General features: G+C 40.0%; 1 protein-coding gene across 4 annotated transcripts in view; it reads right to left on the bottom strand.

Moving 5' to 3' along the window:
* Positions 1 to 15,230, bottom strand: part of ST18 (ST18 C2H2C-type zinc finger transcription factor) — a 162,613-nt gene that overhangs the window by 28,256 nt on the left and 119,127 nt on the right. For all 4 annotated transcript variants that reach the window (XM_009903665.2, XM_054179584.1, XM_054179600.1 and 1 more), the window contains 5 exons: positions 14,126 to 14,260; positions 12,267 to 12,357; positions 10,641 to 10,745; positions 9,130 to 9,335; positions 5,333 to 5,544 (listed from right to left, as the gene is read on the bottom strand). In XM_009903665.2, the coding sequence (XP_009901967.2) occupies positions 5,333 to 5,544; positions 9,130 to 9,335; positions 10,641 to 10,745; positions 12,267 to 12,357; positions 14,126 to 14,260 (749 nt within the window). The remainder of the gene's footprint in view (positions 1 to 5,332; positions 5,545 to 9,129; positions 9,336 to 10,640; positions 10,746 to 12,266; positions 12,358 to 14,125; positions 14,261 to 15,230) is intronic.

Genomic DNA, 15,230 nt, shown 5'->3' with positions numbered 1-15,230 from the left:
GAAGAAAAATCTATGAGGATGAGAGGCTACACAGGGTTATTAAATTTGGGTTACTCCTTATCTACTCCCATATCAGTGAGAGTGTAATCACCCCCACAGGTTTTACAAGCATCTGGGAAAAGGATTCCAGGATAAAAAATGGGAGAAAAATGACTGAAGCATATTTTCTTTGTTCCAGGATCTATTCAGTGAAAAGATGAGGTACAAGTAGTACTCTGCTATGAATATCTATCTAAAATCAAGACTAATATAACCATGTAAACAAAAAATGGTCTCTCTCCTCTTCAAGTGCCTTGTGCTTTAAAGTCAAGCTTTTTCAGCCTCTTTATTTTATGACATAAATATTACAGAATGTTTTCTAGTACACTATTAAGTCTTGTGCTTAGAACTGAACTACACGAACTAGGACAATAAAGGATGTTGGGTTTTGTGGTAAATTGCTCTTACATTTTTTCATATGCTTTGGGTCCATCTGATCACTCACAACATTTAATACTCTGCAGCGTGTCTCTAGTAACGATTACAAGTTAAGCTTTATCTCATAGCTGGATCAGAAAGAGTGACTTCTGGTGTCTGCAAGAGCCTTATTTCAAACCTGTGACTTTAGGGAGGTTGCATCATTTGATATAAGTGGGGTTATGTATTCTTTGGTTGGTATCAGCCATACAACTTAATACAAAGTGAGTCCAAAGAAACAACATTATTAGGGATTTTGTGTTCCCACTAGCAATTCAGTCTACTTTGGAAAACTCACAGCTTCTCTCCAGTTCTGCTATTGGGAGTAACTCTGGAACTAGTACGCTGCCACGCGTATGAATTCTGTTCTTAATGCAACACCATCCAAGAGAGTAAAATCTTTTCTGCCTCCAGCTCATAAAAATACATACACCTGGTCCTCAGTTCTTCAATTTTAACAATTAAGTTCTTCTGCAGCAAATTTAAATAACCAATTTGTGTCAAGATGAGAACGCTTGTAACCGCCCGGCAACATCTGAGGCAAAAATGAAGTCACAATTTCAGCCCAGAGCAATTCACAAATTAAAAAAGAGCTAGCCAAGAATGTACTCAAGGAGCAATATGCACAGCAGTGCAACAGGATGGTACCTAGTGATATTCTTGGCTGCTTTTTCATCCTGTATTTAGGCTTTAAGGTATTTGGAGTAAAGGACTGCCTGACAAACGTGCTGAGTACTAGCTGCATTGTTGAAATAATTGATGTAATTAGCACCATCATCAATATCCAAGAATGGAGAGATGACATAATTTTGTTCAAAAACAGAATTTGAACTTTAAACATTTTTAGCAAGTGGCATTTTTTGTTTTCTTTCAAGGCATAGTGTGCATATGCCATTTTGTCTAAACAGGTGGGAAAAACACCAAAACAGTCAACAAAATGTTTGGCAAGCAGTAGTGACGAGGATACAGATAAACTGTATTGCTTGCAGCTACCTCTGTGAGACGTGAATGTGGTGAGGGTTGTAAACAGGGAAGATCCCTGGATGTTCTAACGATAATGTAGAGTCTTGCACTGTGCTAGAAACTGTAAGCTAAGCCTTCCAGGGGAGTCCTGTTGACTTCAATGGGAGTTGAATGGAGCTACGTAAACTGCAAATCAAATACAACGAGGAGACTGTTTTGGGGGATTGACCACATGAGAACTGGCTGATCAAGGATTATAGTCAGGGGAACGGTTTACTACAGCCCCAGGTAGAGGTCAAATGGCTCAGATGATGTGACATTAATGTAGTGTTAATTATTTTTGGAAGCAGCATGATGAAGGTATCTGATGATCTCAGTATTTTGTATGCAGCTGATAATTCACTTAGAAAGCTTAGGCTCCATTTTACTGCTCGTTTCAGAATCAATTTATTCTTGAAATGGCTTCATTTATAAATTCATAGTTTTAATCTTGAGATATTTGGTAGATCACCTTTCTCTGTCATATCTCTTTGGAAAGGTGGCCTTTCAATGGTAGTGTCAATCTGATATTTTTTTTTAACCCTTGCTACCCTTCCCTTTTATTTCTATTTTATTTATTTAGACTCTCCTTTTTGAACTGTTACATGGAGAATGTGGAATATGTATTTCAAAATCCATTAAATTAATGAAATTTGGCACTGTGCTACAAAAATAAAGCACCTTTTTCCCATTTAAATGTTATCTACAGAAAAGTGGTGAAATAAAAATGAAATACTTTTTTTTTTTTTCCCCATTTAAATGTTGTCTACAGAAAAGTGGTGAAGGTTCAAGCCAAAATGCTCAACCCTTACTACAAAATGGACAACATTCTAGAGGTCAAAAAAAAAAACCAACCTGAGAGACAAGGGGGGGAAAATAAAACCACTCTGGGGTTACACCTCTGCTAAAAAATATTTTGGTGTTTTCTCCACCTGTTTAAGGAAGGTGACATCTACAGGCCTTCAGGAAATACAAGACAATGACACTTGCTTGGCATGACTGAAGGCAAAAGTTCTGCTTTTCAAACTTAGAAGAACAGTATCTTTAGAGCTTTAACAACTTGCAGAATATTCCCTTCAAGTCAGAGTCCCAAGCTGCACCAGGGGAGGTTTAGGCTGGAGGTTGGGAGGAAGTTCTACACAGAGAGAGTGATTACCCATTGGAATGGGCTGCCCAAGGAGGTGGTGGAGCCACCATCACTGGAGGTGTTCAGGAGGAGACTTGATAGGGTGCTTGGTGCCATGGTTTAGTTGATTAGGTGGTGTTGGATGATAGGTTGGACACGATGATCTTGAAGGTCTCTTTCAACCTATTCTATTCTATTCTATTCTATTCTATTCTATTCTATTCTATTCTATTCTATTCTATTCTATTCTATTCTATTCTATTCTATGTCCAGGAAATCCTCTGCTGTCCCATGTGTCCTTGCTTTACCACCGTGCTCCCTGCCACCTGCAAAGTGTCATGGCTTGGATTGCTGGGAGGTTGCTTGATGCTCCTAGAAGAGCAGTCACATTTACAAGCCAGAAGCTTTGATCTGCTAAAGTATGGACCTTACTGATCAGGTTTTTATAGACAAAAGCACCAAGGAATGCGTCAAGGGGCAGGGCTGAGAGAGCTGGTACTATGGGGCTCTGGATACAGCCACTCCACACAGGTATTTTCACACCTGGTGGATATTTGTGCTAGCAAGGATAACATTAAATCTGTAGACATCTGTTGATGCTGCATTATTTGAGTCTAAACACTGATAAAGTGTCAAGAGATTGTTTTTAACATCAAAAAAATCTGTAAGGTGTTCTAGCAGTCAAACATTTACCTTTGTGGCCATTACCAGCCACAAAGCAATTCAGAAACATTGATCAAGAGGCAGTAGTCTCTTGAAAAATAGCCTGATTTTTTTGCTATGTGTTTTAAAATAAGACATCAAATTCACTGAAGAGACCCTGGAAATGTATTTATTTTTTTCCCCCCTCAAAATCTGTATGATAAATGTGATAAAACACAATAAAAATGGTTTTGTGTGGTTTTGGCCACCAGACCTGTTTGGGGCTTACTTGCCTGTATTCTGGCCAGGAGCTAATTCTGATTCTTCTGTCAGATGTTTTGTAGCAGTATGCCCTCCAGAAAGTCTGGCAAAAGTGGAGGCAGGCAGATAGCAAGGTGTGCAGGTGATTTTCTTTTAGGCTGGATTTCTGGCTGTGAAAAAGGAGTAAGCTATGTGCCCCAAGTGTCCCTCCGTATCATTACTATTATGTTCACTTCCATTCAAACCTTCCCCATGATTTGGCAACTGTGAAGCAGGTACAGAGGAGAAAATCTTTGGGTTATGCCTGGTCCCTTTACTGCTCTTCTCTGGCAAGAAATGCCTGTTGCTGAGGTCAGCCAAAGGCTGTGACAGCAATTTCATCCAACCATTGGCATCAGTTTCCATTTCCATGCTACAAGTCACCATTGAAGACTGCTAGAAGGAGCCTTTTGCAGCAGGTATTAGTGATGGATCTGTCATCTGGGAAGGGATCTGTGATCAATCTTTGGAGCAGATGTATGAGTTACAGGGGATACAGATGAACACACTCAAAAAGTTCTAACACCATGGCATTTCCCAACATAGGTTTCAAGCTCCAAGGTTTCACAAGTAGAAAGTAAAAGCAGAAGAGTAAGGAATACCACTCTGCTGAAGTGCAAGGCTTGGAATACCTAACAGGGTGTTGTGCTGGTGGTAAAATTCATGGTTCCACTCAAGGAATAATAGCTCTTAAAAACTGTGGACCAACAGCTGTGGAAGCCACCTGTAGTGAGACTGAGCGTAGCACTAAAATAGACAAGGTATAGCAGCACTGACTTGCAGAGAAATAGGTCATCTGTCCTTTGGAGCACACATCATGACTTAGAATCCCACAGCAGAAACACACCTGCTGCCTGGGTTTAGATAAATACACATCTTTTCACTCCCCAGTGATTTCTTTTGTAACAGCACTGCCTCATCTACACAGAGCTCTCGAAAGTTGCATTGCCGTGGAGCATGTGGGGCTTCCACACAAACGATGAACAACAACAGAGCTCCCACAGCCACAGTCAGCAGAAGAAAATCTTGTCTGCTTTCCTCAGCAATACAATAGCATGTAACAGCACAAGGAAATAAGGCTCATAGCCCACACGGTACCATTTGTAAATCAGAAATATCTGTGAGGAAACGTAGAGCAGAAATGAAAACATGAAAGCCACACAAAGATCTGGGGTATTAGGCAGCTTTCCACTATGACAGACTTGCCCAAATTATCTATCTCCAAACACTGGGGGCCTGATTCTCCTTTCTTGCCAGCAGAAAGGCAAATTTTCACCCAACTCAGTTGTTATTTCCCTCCTCAGACCTTGTCAAACTGTCATGAACTCCAAACACAACAGACTCAATAGGTGTAGTTCTGTTCCATTGCTAGCAAAATATCACCTTGATTAATCACATGGTTTGCATAATTTTTTTTTTCCCTGTTAAATAAGCCTCCAAAATGATCACTTATGGCAGGCTTCAGAAGAAGGAAAATTCCCTCTTTAAACAGATCTAACACATTATCCAACACAGATTGTTGCTGGATTTCAAACAACCTTCTTTCTTCCCTCCCACAGAACTCCCCCTTTATATTTAGAGCTCAATTACAAAAAGAGTTAACAGCACAATTCCTGCTATTTACTTATTTTTATCAGAACTGGTCACTACATTTCTGATTTATTTTTTCCCCCTCTGTCTCTCTTCAAAAGAGCATGCAAACAGAAGCCTCCTTTTTGGGGATTTAATGCAGTCACTAACATGAAAGACAGTTTATTCGCACAGTTCAGTAGCTAGCACACCCTCCAGGTTCTTGGACTACCCTACCTTGGCAGACAGACTCTGTGGTTTGTTGGAGAGGATCTCTGCTGCTTCCCTGCAGCGGGTGGAAAGGTTCAGGATAGCAGCAGCTGCTGCTATGTGGGTGTCTTCACTACATTGACCGTAGCTATAAGAGTTGGCATGGCAAGGGCTCTGTGTGTGGGCGCTAGCACTAGGCAGTCGATTAGAAAATTTCACTGGATTTGAAAAATGCTTTGCTGTTGAAGAGAGATTTGATTAGCAATTGCATGCATGAGATTTTTTTTTCCCCCCATTAAATAGTTTTGTTTCTCAGACTACAATTTCATACATTCAAATATTCAAATACATTTTTAAACCACCCATGTCCTCCCAGCAGCAAGGGGTTGCTGTGAAAATGGCTTCGGATACACAACAATTTGATTTTTACCTGATAAATACACGTCTTTCAACAAAATATCTGAGGCACATACTCAGGTTTTGCTCAGAGTTTACTCATTCTTTGCTCAGGTGTTAAAAACAATGATGTTCAAGGAAAGACAGAACAAGTATTAATGTGTTATCTGGAGTGACCTGACAACACTGGAAGGCAAATGCAATTGTAAATGTATCCTTGTAAAGGCTTCCTCTTGGAGCTCCATTGTGCAAAAAAACAACAGTGACTTGTCCAGACTTAGTTAAAACAACACTGCTTACCCTGCTTAAATAAGTCAGTTATTTAAACAGCTTTGTTATGTAAGGAGAGCAAGACCAGGCTCTCGAATGAAGCAGAGCAATCAGTTAAGGATACCTGCTAGGATCCTGATTTTGTGGAAACTTTTAGAAATTTAAGTCTATCCTTTGATCAGTTAAAAAAAGTAATGGCAATGAACACTGAGACCAAAACTCACTGCTCACTGCCTCGTGTTGGCTGTCATTTGGAGTAGTACATAGATTTGTTAGGCACAAAGAGGGCAGCTGGAAGTACAAATCTAACAGGTGAACAGAAAAGCAGTTTCACAGACAGAAATGGGGTGTGTGGTTCTTTGTTTTCTGCTCCAGCAGCAGCGCTTTAAAACAGGGAGAACTCTGCTCCGTGATCTGGATTTTGACTCTGGGATGTCATTAAGTGTTGCAGGGGAAACACAGCAATGTGATTTCAGCTCTTAGGAAGCAACACTGGCTTCTTTTGTCTGTAGTTTTCACAGTGTCCTACAAAGATAAACTAAGCAAAATCCAATTTCTCAGCCTACACCCAGATACACCAAGAACATTTATGCTTGTGGCCATCTGCTCACTCCACAAAGATCTGAGCCCCAAGTCTCTGGTTTCCTCTGGATGTGGAATATTGGCTGAGTGTGCTTTAATGCTAAGACCTACACAAGACATTGAAGAACTCATCTTCTCCCAAACGTGGGATGCTCTGTGATAAATGCTTGTTTGTGTGCTCTGGCTGTAGCTGACTGCCACATTCAGTTTGTCTAAGTACTGGAGGCATCTCAGTGGAGCAATACATAACAGCCTCATGATTCAGTTCTCCCTTTCTCCAGTGCAAATGAAAAAGGATTTATCTACCCTGCTGTAAAACTGTAGCACAAGCAACAGGGTTTACATTTTCAGCTGTTACTACAGCTAGCTTCAAATTATGTTTAAAGAGCAAAAAAAAAAAATATTCATTTTCCATTAACCACCCTGCAAGATTCAAAACAAAACAAAAAGGCAGGCTATGAAGGGTGCATGCTTTGATATGAAGGCTGGAGGTTTTGTTAACAAATCAACTTTGTAGGTGCAGAATCCACAGAGGGCTAATGAGGAGCTTTTGGCCAGCTACATATTTACATAAGATGCTGAACCTATCACTACATCATCAGCTTCTTATTGCCAACTTTTGTCTCTCTGCCTAGCTAAAGCACTCACCTGCCCTTTTACTTTCACCTTTCCATTAAAATAATAGCTGCACACCGCAGTCTTTGCAAGAACAACAGGCTGGAAACTTCAGCCCCGATAGACTTTATACATAAAATTGGGTATGTATGCATTTGCATTTGTATAAAAATACTTCAATCATATATGTTTTCTTTTCCCTTGAAATGAACCTGTGAAATAGACATACATCTGTGCAAAGAGACAGCTAATAGGGAATATTCAATTTTACAAACAAAATTGGAAAATCTGCCACCCAAGAAGCTGGCAATGCACATATTTGCTTTCATTTGAACAAGCCTATTTTCCAGGCTAAATAAATATCTACTTTCCATTTTCAATTTTAAATGGGGTGTTTATATATACACAAGCACATAGATATCTACAAGTCTACAGACGTACGTGTGTGTGTGTGCATTCAGACACATACAGAAATAAACATATACATATATATATAAATATGCATATAATATTGCATACTATTAGAAGTATATATTATATTATATTGATTATATAATATAATATATTACATTGATTATATTATAGTATAGTATAGCATAGTATAGCATAGTATAGTATATTATGGTATATTACATTACATTATATTATAGTATAGTATATTATAGTACAGTGTATTTAATTGTATTATAGTATACTATATTATATTTATTATATTATATCATCTATGTATATAAGAAAAACTCTGCTTCTCTGTTCACCTTACTCTGAATAGTCCCCTTTCTTGGGATAAAAAGTAGGATGCAATTTGCTTTCCTTCACTAATTTTTGGTGGATTTTTCTTTGGCCATGAGCAAATATTATATTATATTATAGTGTAGTATAGTATAGTATATTTATTATAGTATATTTATTATATCATCTATATATATACGAAAAACTCTGCTTCTCTGTTCACCTTACCCTGAATAGTCTCCTCTGTTGGGATAAAAAGCAGGATGCAATTTGCTTTCCTTCACTAATTTTTGGTGGATGTTTTTTTTTGGTCATGAACAAAACAAACTTCAACTAAAGAGCATTTTTTGGCACGTTGGTTTGCATCTTTCTTTTTTTCCTGAGCCCAAATTTGGTGCAATGAAACCCTTTTGGGTTTTGGCCATTTCCTTCATGGCAACAGAAGTTTTTGTTTCTTTGAACTAAAAGGGATTTTATAATGGTCAATAGGATGGCAGAATCTTGCTGAAGTTTCCCATGCAGATTGTGCAGTGAATGATCAATATTCACACCGTGGTGCCTCATTGATTCAGAGTAGTACCCCATCAAATCTGTAACTGATGCAAGCAAAGGAATTTAGGTAACAATTTGATGCATTGGATATGTCTGCACTACAAATATGATGGAGTACAGAAATATGAGGCATCTAAATAAGTTCAGTCCAGGTCTAGAAGTAATGCAGCCAAGGCACATGATCATCTAGGAGGAATAATACCTTTATGGATGTATCTAAAAGGTATCTTAAATACCTTTAAAATCTAACTTGGATTTCTCTGTACTACAATTCATAACATCTTGTGCAGACACATTCTAGGGGACTTCTCATGGCAGCATCCTGTCACATAACTTAACCAACGGAGAATGTAGCAGATAATACATAAACCATTCAATTTTACTTCTCTTTTGCCCTGGTAACTGCCTTTAAAAGAATCATCAAATAAGTAAACCTTATAATGATGTTATTTAGCATTCTAGCACTCTATACTTAGCATACTAGTGATTAGCATTCTAGCCACAAGTGGTTAAAGATGCTTCCTACAGAGATTGTTTTCAATTCTAGAAGATTGACAGCAGAACAAGCAAAAAGAAAAAATAAAGAACACAAATAACAACAACAACCACCCCACTCCCCACCCCAAGTCATTGTCCCTTTGCCCATTTTCCAAGACATAAAGGAATTTCAAGCTTACATTCAAGGAACTGCGGTGTTTTTCGTCCCTGTGCCACAGGTGCTGTTGTGCGTTTGCCAAAGACTTGTGCATCAAAGCTGGCATAATCAAACGGTACCTTCCCAAACTTCTCCTGCTCTTTCACCAGGGTGGCCCTGGAGGAGGTGACTGGCTGTGAAGTTCTATAATTGTACTGAGATACCTCAGGCTGCTTCGCTAAGTTTGTCCTGCAGAGCGGAGGAAAAGGATGATGAAAAAGACAAGAATATCTTTAAACCTCTTTGTGAATAACAGCAGGGAGCTTCAGCTCACTATCAGAAAATGCAATGTTCATATGAGAGACTCACTGGTAGCTGTATACAAGAAATAAAGAACATAAATACAGGGGCTCACCTAGAAAGGAGAACTTGAACTTCATAAAAGTTCAAAGCTGAGGACATAAAGATTCTGTCATTCTCTAGGAGCAGTGTGGGCGATATTCAAGTCAGACCCTGACTTACCATGGTGCTTCCTTTGTTTCTACGGATTGTCTGAATTTTGGCTGGCCAAAGGACTTGTAGTTTTATGGATCACTATTGTTCTCACTTTGCTGTGAATTAGCATGGTATAAATATACTCTAAGATGATCCAAAATAATTGCTTGTGTTATTTGGGAGGAACACATGATTGATACTGTGTTATTCCATTTAGTTACTGCTCAGTAACTACATGTCTTTAGTAATTTCCTAAGGACTTTTCATATGTAGAGTTAAGGCACGTGCAGTTGGCAGACACATGGACATAATATTCTGTAATGGCTCTGAAGGAACCATTAGAGCTGATCATGTCAATAATCCACAAATTAAAGTCTCCCCAAATAGACCTGAATATAATAGGTTGTAATGGTCATGGTGCCAATGCTGTGCAAATTATGCATGTCTGCAATAAAAAAAGTCTCCCCTTTTTGATGCCATTGTATAAAAAAGAAATGAAACTAATTAAACCAATACACTTAAAGAACCTCAAAATATGAATTATTCAGTGATGGAGAAACAGGGTGAGCAGAGTTCTCAACTCCTTCAAATATGATGCTACTTACTGGATCACTGAAGGATTCCTCTGAAAAGAACCATGAAATAAATGAGGACTGATCTGCTAAAAGTGCAGTGGGGTCAAAGGGATCTTCAAGTTTCAGTGGCCAAAATATTGTAACAAAGGAACTGTCCTTGAAGAGTGTTTAAAATATTTCAGTAGATTGGAGATTTGGTTTACAGGACCATTTGAGGACCATCAATAAGGCTAATTGTTTAGTAGAACATATTTGATTGCTTTTCAGAAGATCTGTTGTCTTTAATGTCAACCACAGGCACCGGAACCAGCAGAAAGCTGCTTGTTAATTTTGAGTCAACGTAGCTAGCTTTGCAGAGGTTCATCTTGAAAAACCAAGTCAGCCCTGTAGTATTTAAAATCTGAAATGGAGGAAAGAGCTGAGGACTGGTCAGCAGGACCTGTGCAGAAACACTTTGGAAAGACTAATTTGTGAGGGCTCCTACCTGTGAGCCTGATCATGGCACTGCCCAGCTTTTGGAGACTCGAGCTGGTTCTTTTCCTGGGACATTGCCAACTTTTCAGCTGCAGCAATTGGACAACCAGAAAGGCTGTTAAAAGCAAAGGTGAAGAAGAGAAACAAAAAGGGGAAAAAACAAAACAAAACAAAACAAAAGAGCACCACATTAAAATGAAATCTTAAGTAAAGGAAACGTGTGCTGTGGAACCCAATGGACTTCTAACTTCTCTGGTGCACTGTGGATCTATGAGAGCTGCTGCTATTACAGCCCAGATTCATCTGGTTTTCAATCCCTAATGCAAAACTGTGAAATCTGTATATTTGAGATGATATATCTGGAAACTGTATCACGTAGGAGTTTTCCACAGTTCAGCTTTGATGTTGGCTGGCTGGCAAGTCACTAGTAAATTTTTTGACAAATGACATTTACTTTATCAGCTAAACCATGCATGTAAGCCTCCTGCTGATTAAAAGGAAAAGTGAATTTTGGGGGGAAAAAAACCCAACAAAACAACACAGGTGTATGTGAGTGACTGTTACATTTTGTCATTTCAAGTTGTGATTTCTTTTTTCATCTGTTTGCTTTATTAGATTAGAACATGTTTTCTTATCCTATTTATGGGCTGCTTGTGAGACAGCTGATGTGCTGCAGAGATGGCTGAGGATTTAAAACAGGAAACAATGAGAAAAAAATATTTACTCCTTCCTCCTATATTCTTGTAGATGAGATTGTAATCTCTCTGGCAAAGATTAAATTTTTGGATTAAAGATAGTAACATACTACGGTAACCCTTGGTTTTGCTGTGCTTATACCATGACCAATCAATCAATCAGCAAAACCACAGAGAAAATCCCACCAAAAAATTCAGATCAGCAAAGAAAACTGGGCTTGAAATTTTTATGTCCAGAGATTGATTGGAAGATTGACATCCTATTTTTCCACAAGCACTGCAATGAAATAGTTTGGCTCTCTGGCTCACAAGAGCTGTGCTGACAGCAGTGGCTTGTTGGAGACAGAACGCGTCGGCGCCCTGCCTCACCTGCAGCCCAGCTGTGATTCCCCAGCTGCCTGGCTGGAAGGCTTCTCCCTGCAGGCAGCAAGTTAAACAGATAGGGCTGTTCCAAGCAAGAAGATGGCATTCCTCAGGGTAATAAATGGAGTTCAATTTTTATACAGATTTTAAAATACTCCACTTGAAATTTTCTGGTTTGCTCAAAGGGAATGTGCCTTAATGGGAAGTTCCTGCCATGTATGCGGTGCAAAATGAAGAAGCTTTGGCTTCTGCTGGGTTTTCCAGTCACAGGAATAATAATAATGTGTTTGCTCATTCATACTCCTTTGATGTGATGATGTTTCACTGTGAAGAATGTCATGAAATTGTAGCTTGAAATTTTGTCTGTGAAAGATGTTAGTGGAATTTGCCATTCCCAGTGCTGCAGCCATTTCTTAATGGAGTGAAATTAACACAATTATTTGGTTATCAATAATACAGGCTACCCTTGCAGTTCATAGACATTCTACAGCATGGTACACAATGCTTAGTTCTAAGAGGTATCCATCAATTTACTCCTGAGCACAGGTTCTAAGTGGACTGGAAGTTTTCTGGTCTACCTTCTGTGCGTGTTGCGATTGCTGTTGACGTGTCCTCTTCCAGTGCATCCTGGGGTAGGGCACTTCAAAACGTTTTCGTGCATGGCAAGAACTAAACAGGAATAAGGAGAAAAATCTGATAATAGCATGCATCAATCAGAAATACCCACGATAAGAAAATATGAACAGTTCTCCTTTGGGCTCAGATCCTCATTTTTTTTCACATTTTGATGGCAAAAGAAGAGGAGAAGTAAAGGACCTAGAGCAGGGCAAGGCTGGTGCCTCCAGCATATGCCAGTTTGTCCTTATGTTGCTGTAGTGTGGCTTCCCACATGCACATCGTTGTAACTAGACACTTTAAAAGAACAAAGGGGGAAGTTTGCAAGGATGTTACATCATGAAGCCCTTTGTCCTCCAGTTCTAACACCACTAACCGTAGACTACAAAAAAGGAAGGTGATAGAGGAGTTCCAGGCCACACAGTCATGCCAAGTACAGTTGCAGTCCCCCTCTGTCTCAGGGAGGGCAACTCTCAGGTGCAAGAAGGCTTTTTATGCCTTGTACCTCAGTAAGGTGATCTAATATGACTATGTCTCCTTTGAACCCTGACACCTTCTGATCATCTGAGCTGTGTTTAAACTCCTGTAGACCAATTGGTCCTGCTCCCAGGTGGCAGCTTGCACTCTCAGCAGTAGTTACAACCTCTTGCAAGTACATTTCTTATGGCCTTTGATGTGGATCATCTTTACTCTGACTGATATGTGTGTCTGTGTAAAACAGAATATGTCTTTGTAGGTCTGCTCTTACGACTTCAGCATTACCTCTTTGGGTGCACAGTGCTTCAGAAAAGCTGGCTGGTCTGTCACAAACCACGTTATCATTTATTTATTTAGTGCCAGTAGGCCAGAACACATCTGATTGGAAGCATGATCATTAACAAGGTCTTGTTAATTTTAACTTCTTAGAAAGTTCATGTTGCTGAGACCTTCCACGTGAAGCACACTGCTTAACTCAGCAGATGTTTTCCTAAATACAGTTTAGTACTCGATTTTATCAAAGGGAAAGCTATGGTTAGGAACAGGATATGGTAAGTGTAAAGCATCCCTTAATTATGTTGTTATGCATGCCACCACAAAAACCAATCTGACTAACTAGGTTATTTAAACAAGAAGTTACACACTCAGTTTTGACTCATTATGCAGCATTTCATTGCATCACATTGCAGACACATACACACAAACCAATGTAATCAGATCAACACAGTTAGGAAGAAGCAGGGAAATTCAGGCTAGATTGGGCATAAAGGGGTTGGCATGATACAGTTGTATGAAAGGGATGTGCTGTGGACCAGCACTAGTACATGCTGGTGGAAGCAATATTTTTGAGCTAGATGGTAAGGGAGACACTGGAAACATCTTTGCATAAGCATGGCCAGGCCTCTCATTTATTGGCAATGAAAACCAGCAGCCTTAGTGTGTGGTTACAGCAAGTCACCTCGCAGCTCTGAAACAAGCAGGTGATTTGTGTGCTGCATGCCTTTGTAAAGGCATAGGGAAGCAAGGTCCTGAAGATGGATGAGATTACAGAGTTCGGGTCTGCTAGCAAGGTGGGGGTAGTTTGCCTCTGATCTTATCCGTCCTAGATCACCTACGGAGCCTATTGTTGTTTATAATGCTGCTGCTCAGGAGTACTTGAGCTTCACAAGTGTGGAAAGCAGGACTAAGAGCTAGAGGGCAAAGAAGGTGTGAGGACTCCTCTCTCAAATTCATTCTGCAATCTCACCCAGAAGCAGTGAGATTCTTCTCCAGCATGAGCACACAGTACCCACAATACCGGGCCCAATCCAGCTGTTATTCTGGACGGCAGAGTGATGATACTCACTTTCTAGTGGCACTCTAACTTTATGTGGACAGCCTGAGAGACTGCGGTGGTGAGGGTAGAGCCCAGTCACGTGCCCTGTGCCATCACATCCTGGGATGGGACATTTGGTTTCTCTCTTTTCAGGCCTGGGTGAATCTGCAGAGAAATCAAATAAGGATTTTGTTTGGGTTTAGCCCCCATTTGCACTCAGCTGAGTGATCCTAGCGGTGTGATTCTGTTTTGTACTTCAGATGTAATTCCTACACCAAGTTTTAACAGAGACGTACACAATTTAAGCACCACTTTCCTTTTCACACTGTCTTTAAACCATGGCTTCCCTGTCCCAATCTGCCATTTATCTGCTGAACTATATAGCTTTAGGACTGCAGTGTCATTTTTTTTTCCATTCAGAGCCTCAAAGAGGACAGAAGCCACAATCCAATAAGCCAGAAAACTGGCAGCCTCAGCCAACAGCAAGATCTATAAAGGAATAAACAAAACCAAACCAAACCAACAACAACAGCAACAAAAAAAAAAGGCAGAAACAATCTTTTCCTCTGTTAATGTCAGACTCCAGGAAGCTGGGACAACCAAATAAAAGCTGAGTTGTGAAACAAACAAACAAACAAACAAAAAGCATTTCAACCAGAAGCCATTCCTTAAATATCGCAGATCTCTAGGCTGTAGGTTCTTTGTTAGGAAACTGAATACATGCCACTTTACATTTGAGAGGCAAGGCAAGCAGCTCCCTCTGGTACACATGGCAATGCTGCTTTGTGGAGCAGCCCACAATGACAGGGAAAACATGGAGCAGCCGATACCCTTTCAAAGGCGAGGTCTCAGCCCAGCCCCACAGCTGCCACTCTGTAATGGCCGCAGTGCATTCCCAATTTTTTTGTTTCAGGCACCTAGAATTGTGCAAGAAGCACTGGTCAGAAAGCCTTTATTTGTTTTCCAATGCAGGATCAAAAGTCTGGGTGAGAAAGGAATGAATTCTGGTCCAGAAATTCTCTTGTGAGAAATCTGGAGGAAGTGGCCGCATAAATTGCTGAGGATGGTTTTAGCTCCATCTGTGACTGGCTGCCAACAGCATTCGGTGCTGGGGGAGAAAACAGCTGCAGCCAGC

Source organism: Dryobates pubescens, chromosome 3 (assembly GCF_014839835.1).
Source record: "Dryobates pubescens isolate bDryPub1 chromosome 3, bDryPub1.pri, whole genome shotgun sequence".
NCBI classification, from domain to species: Eukaryota; Metazoa; Chordata; class Aves; order Piciformes; family Picidae; genus Dryobates; species Dryobates pubescens.
This window is presented reverse-complemented; position numbering and strand designations above follow the sequence as displayed.